The following is an 11,986-nucleotide window of genomic DNA, read 5'->3' as shown; positions in this document are numbered from 1 at the left end:
CGGAGCCGCCGCCGGTGCCGGTTGTCCGCCGCTCGCACCGTGCCATGGAGCCGCCGTCGCTGCCGGTGGTGGTGGCCGTCGTGCTACTCTGCTCTGCAGGTGGGCGCAGGTGGAGGGGAAGGGCCGAAGGGAAGGGAGGGGAATGGAGGGGAGGCGGCGGCTCTGTCGGGCTGGGAGAATGGAGGGGGGGGGCTGCCCGCCCCACTTCTCCCCCGCTGGCCGTGGGGTGCCGGCCCCGCCGCCCCGGCGTCGGTGTGTGAGGGAGGGGAGGCGGTTGGGCGCGGAGGGGGGGTCCGTCGCCGCCCGGCCCATGCCCCTGCCCGCCGGCGGGCGCGGCCGGGGAGCGGCGCCTGAGGCGCGGTGCCTGAGGCGCTGGCGGCCGCGCGGGCGCTGTGGGGCCGACCTGGGCTTTGTTGGCCGCCCGCCGGGATAGCGCCGCCGCCGCCCGCCTTCTCTTTCGCCTCCTCCTCTCCCGGGCAGCCCTCGGTGGGGCCGGGGGTGGCGCGCCCCGCTGCCTCGTTCCGTCCGTCTCCCGTGGCGTGGCGGCGAGGGCCGTGGGTGGGTGCCGGGCTTTTCCCCCGCGGCCCCCGCCCGGTGTAGGTCCCGCTGCCCCGCTCCCTAGGGCCGGTGTGTGGGGTGTCGCGGCGGGGAGTGGGGGTCGGAGCGGCGCCGGGTGTGGGTGCGGGTGCGAGGCAGCGCCACGCGTGGGGACGGAAGCGAGGAGAGCCACAAAATGGTATTTAAAGCCCTAAACCTGGGTCTGCACGTGTAATATCTCCTTAGCGTCTGAGCCTGCCCTCGAGGGTGGTCCTGTTGGGAGAGGGTGAGGGGGCCGGGGAGCTTCCAGAGAAAGGGTGGGGGGAAAGGAGTTGGGTTACATCGATCTAAACTCGTTTGTTTTTCTTGTTGAGAGAAAACAAAGGAGTGGATACTCTCAAACAAAAAAAAAACAACCAACCCCAACACCAAAACCCAAACCAAACGTGCTAGGGCTACTAAAAACTCGCCAAACGTTTTTCATCTCAAACAGTAGATGTCACGAGGTTTCTGTAGGGAACTCAGTTGGAGTGCCATGTTAAAGTTTCCTAAAAATATCTTTAAAAAAAAAAAAACCCACCCTAGTTTCCACTAATGTTGACCCACACTTATGTGAAAGTACAAAAGATGACAAACACCTGTGGTGGTTCAGGTTCACAGTAAAATGTGTATCAGTGGTGTCAAGAGGCCAGTTTTTGTTTCCTGTTGAAATGTTAATGCCTTCGTTGATGTCATTGTTGTTTTGGGAAATTACTCACAGGATCAAAATTCTGCCCCTATAATGGAATGATGAACTCTGGTCTCCTGCATTAAAGGATATCGGTAGTTCTGCATTAATTCTCTAAGCAGGGTTAGGAACAAGATAAAGGCTGTGTAAAAACTCTGAGTTACTAGTATTTAGTTGACTGGGTTAGTGATTAAGATTTATATAGAAACACTTCAAGTAACTAAAGCTGTGAAAAAATCTTGTGAGTAGAATTTTCATATATACTGTGAATGAGCTGGATCACTGCTAGGATATCAAAGGCTATGATACTATTAAGCTAGGAATAACTAGTATAGGATGAAATGTAAAACCAGAACAGAATTTTAAACTTTAGCTTTACTGAAGTATACAGGTGTCTTCAAACTTCACTGTGAAATTGGATACTTTGTAAAGAAAGTAATATATTTGTGTTTTGACTAAAAATATCTTTTGCACATTTAGGTGACTGTTCTCTGAAAGACACACGTTTCACAGTCTTCTGAAGGAAATAATTTAACAATCTATACATCATAGGAGTTGACAATGTTAGCTGAGTTTCCTTGTGGTTTTTTCCTCCATCAGATTGATTTAATATTTCTGTGTTTGTGTTCCAGGTAAACATTACTTCCTTCACTGAGGGAATGGATGTCAGTATGTTGTTGCTCTCTGTATGGACCAAACTTAGAGGAAGGAAGCTAATTTGTGTGCAGTTGAGTGAAAGCTGTTAGGAGTGGAGGATTGTCTAGATGCCTAGTCTTTACTTAGGTTTGTGGTACTGGAATAATTTGTCGTGGTATTTTCAGGCTTGCACTGTGTGCTCTTTTCAGACCTTTTTTTTTCTTTTTTCCTCCTGTAATCCTCACTTTTCCTTGTTTCACTATTTCTGAAAGTAGAGGATTCAAAATAACTGATATTCTATAAATAAGGAAGCTTATCTTGACTGTGCAAAATACACCTTCAGCAGGCAAAGGGGCTATACCACTGTGTGTTGAAATAGGAAAGTGTTTGAATTTAAGCTGTCCCTGAACCTTGCTCATGGGTTTAATCCCCCTGTTAAGGTCAATTTCACAGCCATAAATAACTGAATTGGGAACTTCTTTGCCTTGCAGGAAGGGAAGAGTTACTCCTTGAGCTTTTCATGATACTAGGGGAGAACAGTTCTTTTCTGCTTTATCTTTGTAATTAATACAATTCTCTATCTAAAAATGCCCTCCAAGTCATAGAATCATAGAATGGTTTGGGTTGGAAGGGACTTCAAAGTCTGTGGTGACTTGATGGCCATTTGGTGAGTGTTGTAGTTAAGTATAATCAGTCACTTCAAGTAGTTGGGGATTCCCAAAATGTGCAAGTTCTGTTTGAACTGTACAGTTGTCATCGGCATATTCTGGAATAGGGTAATAGAAATGATGTATCTCTTCAGATCTTGATTTTTTTTTTTTTAGATAATGGATATTAAACTGCTTTCTAAAAGGCAGTACAGATTTCTGGTTTGAAGAGGAAAGCTCAGTCATGATATTAAGTGCTGCCAGATCATTTGTTAGGTCTTACGGATGTGTAAACTGGTGTACATTGGTTTTTTTTTTTTTTATTAATTCTAAGCTTTTTAGAATGCATGGTCATCTCAAGAGCTAATATAAAGAAAGTATGTTGTTTGTCAGTGGCACTGAGCATGTATTTGCTTGTGCTGGGAGAACTGTGTGCATACTGGTAACCTTTTCCTGGCTATACAGTGTTGGGGACATAATCTCATTCTATCTGGAGCAAATTCCACTTTATGTTGAATTTAGGATTTTAGAAGGCTGAGAGGAAGTACAGGTGCTTAACTTGTGATCCTGATCTAACATATAAGAAAGTGACCTATAGCTGTCAAACTTCTAAAAATGTATAATGGCAGAACACAAATTTTCATCAACTGTGAAATGTTAACATAGCTAGATTAGTATCTGTCTTTGTATAGGTATAAAAAAGTGATTACATCTGTAGTAATCCATTTAGCCTTCCAAAGATATGTTACACAAAATAGTAATGCTGTGCACATAAATGCTCAAATTAATGATAAGAATTTGAGTAGAGTCTTAAGGTAAATATCTAGACAGGAATTTCTTAAGTCTGTAGTGTTATTGCCACTCTCATGGTGTGGTTTGTGGTTTGTTTTTTTTTTTTTACAATAGTAGTAGGAGGTAGTTTTGTACTATATTGAAATTTTGCAATGCATGATGCTTTATTAATAGGATATTAAGCTTATAAATAAAAAGAAAATTTCAGGTAATCTTTGAGAAAAGTCTGTGGTTATTGCCCTGTTATTAAGTGTTATTTATAAAACTTGCAAAATTATTTCCAATACTGTGCATGCAGGAGCAGAACCTAATGCAGACATGGTAAGTCAACTTTTGGTGGCTAGTACACTTTGTTGTATATGTATAAAAAGGAACTTAAGCCTGTTCATGTTTTTATGCATGCAACAGGATCTTACAGAAGCTTAATTTAGGAGAAATTTGATTACCACAGGAATTAAATGATCATTCCTATCCCAATCTCTTCATTGCTAAACCCAGTATGTTTCATCCCTTGCAGAGTAACAATTTGCAGGGTTCAGGTTCTTCTGAAGTGTCTGTTGACATTAAAAGTTATCTGAAGTTCAGGACTCCTTTCCTAGGTTTCCCAGATCTCAGTGTTTCAAGAATTACGAAAAACCTCAACCAGAGATGATGTAATCAACTAGTTACTGCCGTGACATTGGCCATGAGATTTGAATTGGTCTTAACTTTTGCCTTAACTAACCTTGTGTTTATCGGAAGGTATTTTGTGTGTTCAGAAAGCTGCTGCAAAGATTATTCTAGTTCATCTCTTTGGCCCCCTCCACGCTGGCTTCCCCTGTGTTGCATCAAACTTCAGCTGCCTGTCTGTCTTCACTTCCAGTGCTTGTCCCAGCCTCTTCAAAAGCTGAGTCTGCTTAGTATAGAGATGAAACTACTGCTCCTGAAAGGCTGGTTTAGTTTCCATTGCTGCTTTACAAAAATATATATTTCTGTGCAAGCACTTGTATGCTTTGCTGCTGATTCCGTTCATGCTTCGAGAAATGCCTTGTAAATGTCTTTGAATCTGCCTCAGTATTGGAGCAGTTTAAAACTCATTTGCTGGAGTGCCCACAGAGATTTGTACAGACTAGGGAGCTTGGTTTTGGGGCCAGTATTGTTTCATAATACTTCTGAACTAATTTAATCATTTGTTGATTGCATTCATTTCTAAGTTTTTAATGGCAGGGATTGTCCTGTTGCAATCTCCAGTTCATTTCATGGAGCTTTTAGATGTTATGTGAAACATACATGAGGAGAAGTTTCAACAATTGTGTGGCTCACCAGCTAGTAAGAATGCTCCCCCACATCAATTTAGTCACTACTAGAATCATAGAATGGTTAGAGTTGGAAGGGACCTTAAAGATCGTCTAGTTCCAACCCCCTGCCATGGGCAGGGACACCTCCCACCAGACCAGGTTCCTCAAAGCTCCATCCAGCCTGGCCTTGAACACTTCCAGGGATGGGGCAGCCGCAGCTGCCATGGGCAACCTGTTCCAGTCTCTCACCACCCTGACAGTGAAGAGTTTCTTTCTGTTATCTGATCTAAATCTCCCCTCTTCCGATTTAAAACCATTACCCCTCATCCTGTCACTACACCTCCTGACAAAGAGTCCCTCTCCGGCTCTTCTGTAGGCTCCCTTCAGATATTGGTAGGCTGCTATAAGGTCTCCCCAGAGCCTTTTCTTCTCTAGACAAATATACAGGTAGCTTCTGCTAGCTCTTCCTTTTTTTTCTTTTTTTTTTTTTTTTTTTTTTCCATAGGGAATTCCTCTTCTGACTAGCTTGCATCTTTCAGGGGATGGTTTTAAGAAGAGCCACTTCAGCCTGTTGCCATGGGAGTAAGTGGCAGTGAAGCTATAATTCTGTGGAAACCTGTTTCAGTAGCAGCTTGAACACGCGCAGCTCCTGCATCCTTGCTGGTCATTTCCTTTACTGCACAACTGCCATAGCTGTGTGAGCCTGTGGTGAATGGGTCTGAGTTGAGGCTGCTTAAAACTTTCATTAGTTTTTTAACCGGTTAGACTCTAGGATTTGAAACAAGAAAGAATTTCAACAACTTGTTCTGGTTCAGGGCAGGAATGAGTGACAGGAGGGATGGCAGAAGAGCATTAGGAGGAAAAGCCATTCTGCTTGATCAATATTCTCCCATAAGTGAGAAATGTCTTTATAGGCTTGGCCTGGAGGAGCTTAGCTGGGGAGTCTGACTACATCACTGTGTCAGGCAACCTGCTCAATAGCTAGATGTTACCTCAAAGATTACTTTTGCATCCCATTTCGTGTTTCGTCTAGCATTCCTCTGGCTTCATGGCAAGCCAGTTCAGGGAGTTTCCAAGTCAAAGTTTTTGTATGGTCAGTTTTCTACCTGTTCCTTTTCCTGATCCAACTCCATGACATCAAGTCTGAGTTGTAAGAAAAGAGTCAGCTGGAACCTGAAACCCATGTGGGTGGAGTATATTACTATTGATATTTTTTATGCCACCTACTTACTGGGTCATATACTCAAAACTTGTGATAGAGAGGCAAGATGTGGAGCTTTATTTGCTGTAGGCTGGAGCCATTCACCAGTGCTGTGATGTCCTTTAGCTGCTGTTAAGAAGCATCTAAGGTACTTACTTGATAGTCACAGGTTTTGTGGTTCCACGTAGTTGCTACATTTTTTAAATAGGTATGTTTTTCATGCCCTGTAGCTAAAACTTACACTTAGTGTGTTGAAAGGCGATTAATCAACAAGAAATGTGGTGCGCATAGAAGGAAGGATGAGAATTTCATAAATTCACAACTGTTTTAACTTCTGCAGAGTAAGTTTGTGTAGGTAATTGATATTGCATATATTTACAGATCTTGTATTTTCAGTTCTTCCTTTTAGATGTATTAACAGCATGAACTACAAGGAATGCTTAATCTCAATTGTTTTAGGGCATGTAAAAATAATGTGTGTGTATATATATTTTAAAACCTCCCTAAATTTTTAAAGGACAAGTTAACTTTGTGGCTATTGAGTGGACATTTAAATTGTTTGAGCTTATTCCTTTCTGGCTGTTTCTTACATGGCGGGGAACGGGATGGGACCAGGGAGAGAAGCAAAAACAGGCAGGCAGCCACTTCTTTCTGTCATTGTGATGCTTCATCTTTTTATTTAAAAAACCAGCAACAACAAAACAAAATCAAAAAATCCAACCCTGTACTACTGAATGAAATCACTTTCAATCTTAGTGTGAAACATGGATGTGCTAGGAAAAAGCATTGCTTGTTCAGTAGCTCGGAAGAGCCAAAACCCCTTTACTCAAGTGAAAATAATATGGCTGCTCAGTTAAGTGTTTGATTGAACTTAACTCCCTGATGCATTGACTGACAGATGTGCCTAACACATTCACACTACAAAAGAGCTGCTTCATTCAGTTTCCTTTTAAATGCCATCAAATTGGCAGGAAAAAAAATAGAATCATGTGACTTGATTGCTTAGTAACTGCGTAAGCCTTCGATATCAGTTTGTAATGGGGAAAATAAAGTGACTTGCAGGGCTAAAAGCAAAAACAGCCCGTGCAGTTGATGTAGGTTTGATAGAGGAGAGGCAGGCTTTTGTATGACTAAATGGTGTCAGGATTTGGGTTCTGATTTTTTTTCTTTTTGCTTTGGCTGAAAAATGTCTGTGTAATTGTTGGTACTCATTTCATTTTACGCTTGTAAGTACTATTTCTAGATGGTTTCTTAATGGCTCTTAAGTGCAGTTTGAAGGTAGTTTCACGTTACAGATGTGATGCGGTTACATCTGGTGTAACTTCATGTGTCGGTCGAGGTTGTTGCTGCTTCCAGCGATGGTGTTGGATTCCTTCTTCCCTCCCTCGTGTCAGAGCCGCGTCACGCAGCTGCTGCGTGAGTCCCTTCTGCCGATACAAAAGAAAACTTTTTTTTTTTTGAGTATGTTGTTTTCCTGTTGGGCGAGTTCACGAATTCAAACCACTTTGCAGCTGGGAGAGCTGGCAGCAGCCTGGCTGGTGTAGGTGTCATGTGGAATTGCTCTCACTGGGGGGTTTCCTCGCAGCGAGCAAATCCTTATCGAGGCTACAGCAGCCTCGCTCCTTCTATCTATGGCTTGGAGCTCCTGCCACCTACCTTGTGTTTGGGGGGACTCTCCTTCGGAGAACCCCACCTGGACTGAAAAAGCAAAACTTCCCGTGCAGTGCCAGTTCCTGCTGGAGCCAGCTCTTTGTTCCGGGTTCCTGCCTTTTTGCATAAAGTCTTACACTGGCATAAAGGGAGGTGACTGGATCAAGCCCGAGGATGAGAGGGCAGGACCTCAGCAAATCCAAAATATTCTAATTGTCATTCCCTTAGTGCTGCAGGTTGAATTAGGTCGTGCTGGATCATTTAAATGTGACCAAGCATTACAACTCAGAACTCTTAGCGGTCTTATGTACGTATTAGGCTAAGCACTGCGCTTGTTCTTAAAATTAATCTTAATCCCTATTTGTGTTACAATATCCCTTCCCCCTTTGTGTTGCCCTCCCCCAAAAGCATATCCTTTCCTTCAGTAATGAGATACAAACGCTCCCCTCTCAACTTGATAAGCACGTCCCTCTCCAGTAAGGTCATCAACTGCTGCGGTTGCTAGGAAACTGGCTGGTGACTTCGGATTTAGCAACAAAAAAGCTTCAAGAATGTGCTGAACAAGTAAGGAGCACAAGGACAGTTGTAAAAGGAAAGGGATGTTGGATAGAAACTGAAGGCGAAAGGGATGTCAGGAAAGAAGTGAAAGGAAGGAAGAAGAAAAGTAAAAGAGCTTACACACAAGCTTTGGCCTGTGACTTTTAGATTTTACTAGTTGCATGACTAGTCCAGGTGATCTCAGTGAATTGCGGTTGGGAATGAAATTAGGCTCATGCTATGTATTTTGCAGGGTTGGGGTTATTCGTAGTTCTGTTTCATATATGAGTCTTAAAGTTAAGAATTTTTTCAGTAGATCGGGAGGATGAAGAACTTCTAACAATTGTGCATTACATTTTAAACTGGAGCACAGGTACTACATGAATTAGAGCTAGCTATCTAATGCTGTTCTGAGGACATCCAGCCTGAAAGAACATTTTTTTTATTTTTCCTGTCAGCTATGAGGTATGCTTAGCCTGTTTCCTGTTGTGTGATGTGACAGAGGATTTGTGGATTCAGGTGAGCTCTGGTAGATACTCAGTAACTTAACCGTTATTGTTGAGTTGATGTATTTTGTCAGATTTTTCAGGCTCCACCAATGCAGGATTGCTTCAGCTTTGACTTCTGTTCAAAGCAGGTCATCCTAGGGTGATGTGTTTGGTATTGCAAAGGGGAATAGGTCTTTTTGAGTCGTTCTGCGGAAATTGTGCGCTCAGAGTGGCAAAAGTTATATTTTTTGGAAGTAAACAGATTTTAGTGATTTTCAAAAACCATGTTTTTCAGAGTGAGTCTGGGGGATCAGACAGTAGAAAGGAATATCAGACTTAGTAGTGGAGCCCTCTTTAATTGTGGATGAAAGATGAAAAAGAAAAGTCAGAAGTAGGCAGGGAGAAAGTAAATCCATGATTTGAAGTAATGTCTTACTGATTACTTCAGGTACAACTGGGAGGCTTTGCTCAGTAAATGTGCCTTAGAAAAGTGGTGCTTCCCTCACGTTGCTCAGAGGAAGTGAAGTTTAGAAATAAAAACCCACTGTTTTGACAATCAGCAGCATCAGAGTTGACTATCTAGGTGGTAAAACTTTACCAGGCTTATTTTGATGCACATTTTTTTTTCCTGTGTTTTGCCTTAAGTGCTCCTGCTGTTTCATCAGCCTTCTCTTTGTAGCTTGTGGCAGAACTTTCCTCCATGCATGAAAGTCTCTTAACTGCACCAACTGAGGAAAAAAGTGTTCTGAAAACTTAACCAGACCAGAGCTCTGGGAGTTTGGACACTCAGCATCTTTCTGCTATTGGCAAGGCAGCTGAGATGAAATGTGAAAGAGAGGGGTGTAAAATCTTGCCTCTACTAATGCTGTGTCTGTATAAAAATCAAGCTCTTTTCTCCAGAAATTGCTTTGTTGTTATAGTTTCCTGAACTATTCTTATGTTTAATCTGGTCCTAAATGGATTCGGAAGGAGGAGACAGTGTTTGGGGCAAGGACTGGGAGCCAGATCTTTTCTAGGGGAGTGCTTTTATTGCTGGCTTTTTTCTTCGCTTTCCCTGGCTCTGTAAACTGTCTCTTTTCTGCATAGTAGAAGAGCTTCACTAAGGTACGTGGCTCCAATTAGCTCAGAGAGCGCTGTCCTGGGATGGATGAAACGCAGGTGTGAACATCTTCTGTCTGAATGTTAAACCTCTGTCTGTGGGGATTAATCAGGGTTCTGCCTAGTGGACTAGGCTAGTATAGAAAGGCAAGTTTTTATCTTCTCTCTAACCTCTGTAGCTTGGACTTTTTTGAAGTTTAAGTAGAGGGATATGTAGCATGTTAATGTCGATAGCTTTGGAAATGTTAGATTTAGAAGTGCTTGATGCTTTTGCTAAGATCGTGTGGGCTTTTTTTTTGACCATTTACAAACTTCATAGAAAAGCACAGTTCACAGTATTGTGGCATTGTGTGATTACCACAGAGTGTCGAGCATGGGAAAAATGTGGTCTGTGGGGCATATTAAACATTAACTGTTTATACTTTTACTACTAACAGGACAGTACTTTCTTTGTTAGAAAAAGATTTTCAATTTGCCTTTATCAGCAGTGGATTATCGTAAAAATCTGAATTCTCTGCAGAGTTCTACAATTATGTACTAAAACCAGACATGCTTTTTGGATACGTGCACTATACACTCAGGTAGAGTAAGGCTGTGCCATTTTTTCTTTCTTATTTTGTTCATTGTGGCATGATTACCTAGCTTTTGGTAATTAATTGCCTGTTGCTTGCTTGGTAATTTTCCTCATGTCTTGCTTATTCTTACCTCAGATGAGGTTGCTGTGAAGGTTAAGTGTTCTTTGGTAGCTAGGTGCCTGATGTATGTTGAGCTAATACATATTTTTGATTCCGTCCTGAAACATTTGACGAGAATATCTGTGTACTTTGCCTGTAAAAGAGAATTTTAGAGTTTCATTCTTACATCAGAAGTCCCCAAATCTGTTGAATTTGCTTTCTAATGGGAAGACAACTACTTTTTTTCATCCTTCTGTAAAACAACTGCATTTCTTCATTGCTTTTGTTCCTTTAATGGTTACTAAGTTAAAGAAGACTCTTTAGTGACCTTTCTTTGCATTGTTCCGTATCATGCGTCCCAAGGAAAAACAGTGAAGTTGAGAAAATAAGTGTGACCACAGCTGGTTGAAAAATTGTAACTGACTCTTTTCCCTTTGCTCTCTGTCTCCCCAAGTTGCTCAGCCTGAATTTCTGAAGCGTGATATAACTTCTACAGAAACTGAAGTGGGGTTAATCTGTGTTGGACTTCATCAGGACCAGGGTCACAATGTTTCAGGATCTTTTTCAGTATTGAGATGCTTGCCAGAAGTTGTAGGGTTTATGATACATGGAAAGTTAGATGTACCAAAGCTTCATAGCATTCTGGGCCCAAGTTTCTGAAAGCTGTGACTGTAATGGGGCCTTGCTTTTGCTCTTGGAGGTAAGATGCTGGAACTGTGAGAACCGAAATCTGAAGCTAGGCTTTTTTGGCCTTTGGGGGTCTCACTGGTAAAGCTAGTAATCAGTTTGTGCTGCAGTCACTTATGAGAAGCTGTGGCAAAACAGCATAAGGAAGCCCTGCAGCTTGTGGCCATCTTGCCTGTGCTGATGTGACTTGGCTCCTGGGTGCTGTAAAAATCACTAAAATGAGTAATGTCAAGTATTTTTTTCCCCCTTTAGTTTCGCAAAGGCAACATTAAATCCAGTTGCTTCATTAGCAGCACCCTGCCTTACAGAGGCTTGTTTTGGCATCTCTTGAGGATACTGAAGTTTTGTGCAGTGAGGAGGCAGAAGATTGTGAGATGGTGGCTTCTTGTGGGGATTTCAGCCACGAAGGAGACTTGTGTTTGTCTTGGGTTGTGCCAGTAAGTACCTGGAAGTCTCCCTCAGCTAGGCACTTCTCGGTGTGTACCTACTTAAGTATGTACTCCCTGCTTTCCAGGGCTGTAAATTTGACTCTACAGGGCCTTATTTCAGATAACACTGTTTTGAAATAAGATGTTGTAGAACTTCTGTCTGAGTGGAGGTGGGAAAGGGGAGAACTGGGAAACTTGGCTTTGTAATATCATTACAGCTAGCTGAAAAAAGTAGATTAACTGCTGGTGAGAGGCATATTCAGAAGTGAAATGTGGATGGTGGGGAGGTGGTTCTTGAGACTGAAGTCTGTCAAGTGAAAAGATTTGATCAAGGTATGTCTATAATCTGTATTTGAAAGAAGAGTCTAAGCTGAAGCATCTCTTAAGTGAATTTTATAGCTGAAAGCACTAACATGCATTTCTGGGTGTCATTGTTATTTACTACTTAAGGCTTCATTCTGTGAAGAAAAGCATTTATGTATTTACAGCTATTCCTTGTTTACAAGTGGGTATTGGCAAACAAGATGGTTTTTTGGAGAGTCTGCTAGTAAAGTTGAAGTACTGTGCAGATGCAGATGGATGACATATGGCTTTAAGTACAGCAACA

The 11,986-nt window shown here is 42.3% G+C and overlaps 1 protein-coding gene across 2 annotated transcripts in view; it reads left to right on the top strand.

Moving 5' to 3' along the window:
- Positions 1-6: 6 nt before the first annotated feature.
- CXADR (coxsackie virus and adenovirus receptor) overlaps positions 7-11,986 on the top strand; it is a 36,812-nt gene continuing 24,832 nt past the window's right edge. For both annotated transcript variants that reach the window (XM_014938156.1, XM_014938155.1), the window contains exon 1: positions 7-99. In XM_014938156.1, coding sequence (XP_014793642.1) covers positions 45-99 — 55 coding nt within the window. In that variant the 5' untranslated portion in view covers positions 7-44. The remainder of the gene's footprint in view (positions 100-11,986) is intronic.

Source organism: Calidris pugnax, unplaced genomic scaffold, assembly GCF_001431845.1.
Source record: "Calidris pugnax isolate Ruff unplaced genomic scaffold, ASM143184v1 scaffold25, whole genome shotgun sequence".
Lineage (NCBI taxonomy): Eukaryota > Metazoa > Chordata > Aves > Charadriiformes > Scolopacidae > Calidris > Calidris pugnax.
The sequence above is the reverse complement of the archived record's forward strand: the minus strand, read 5'-3'. Positions and strand labels throughout refer to the sequence as shown.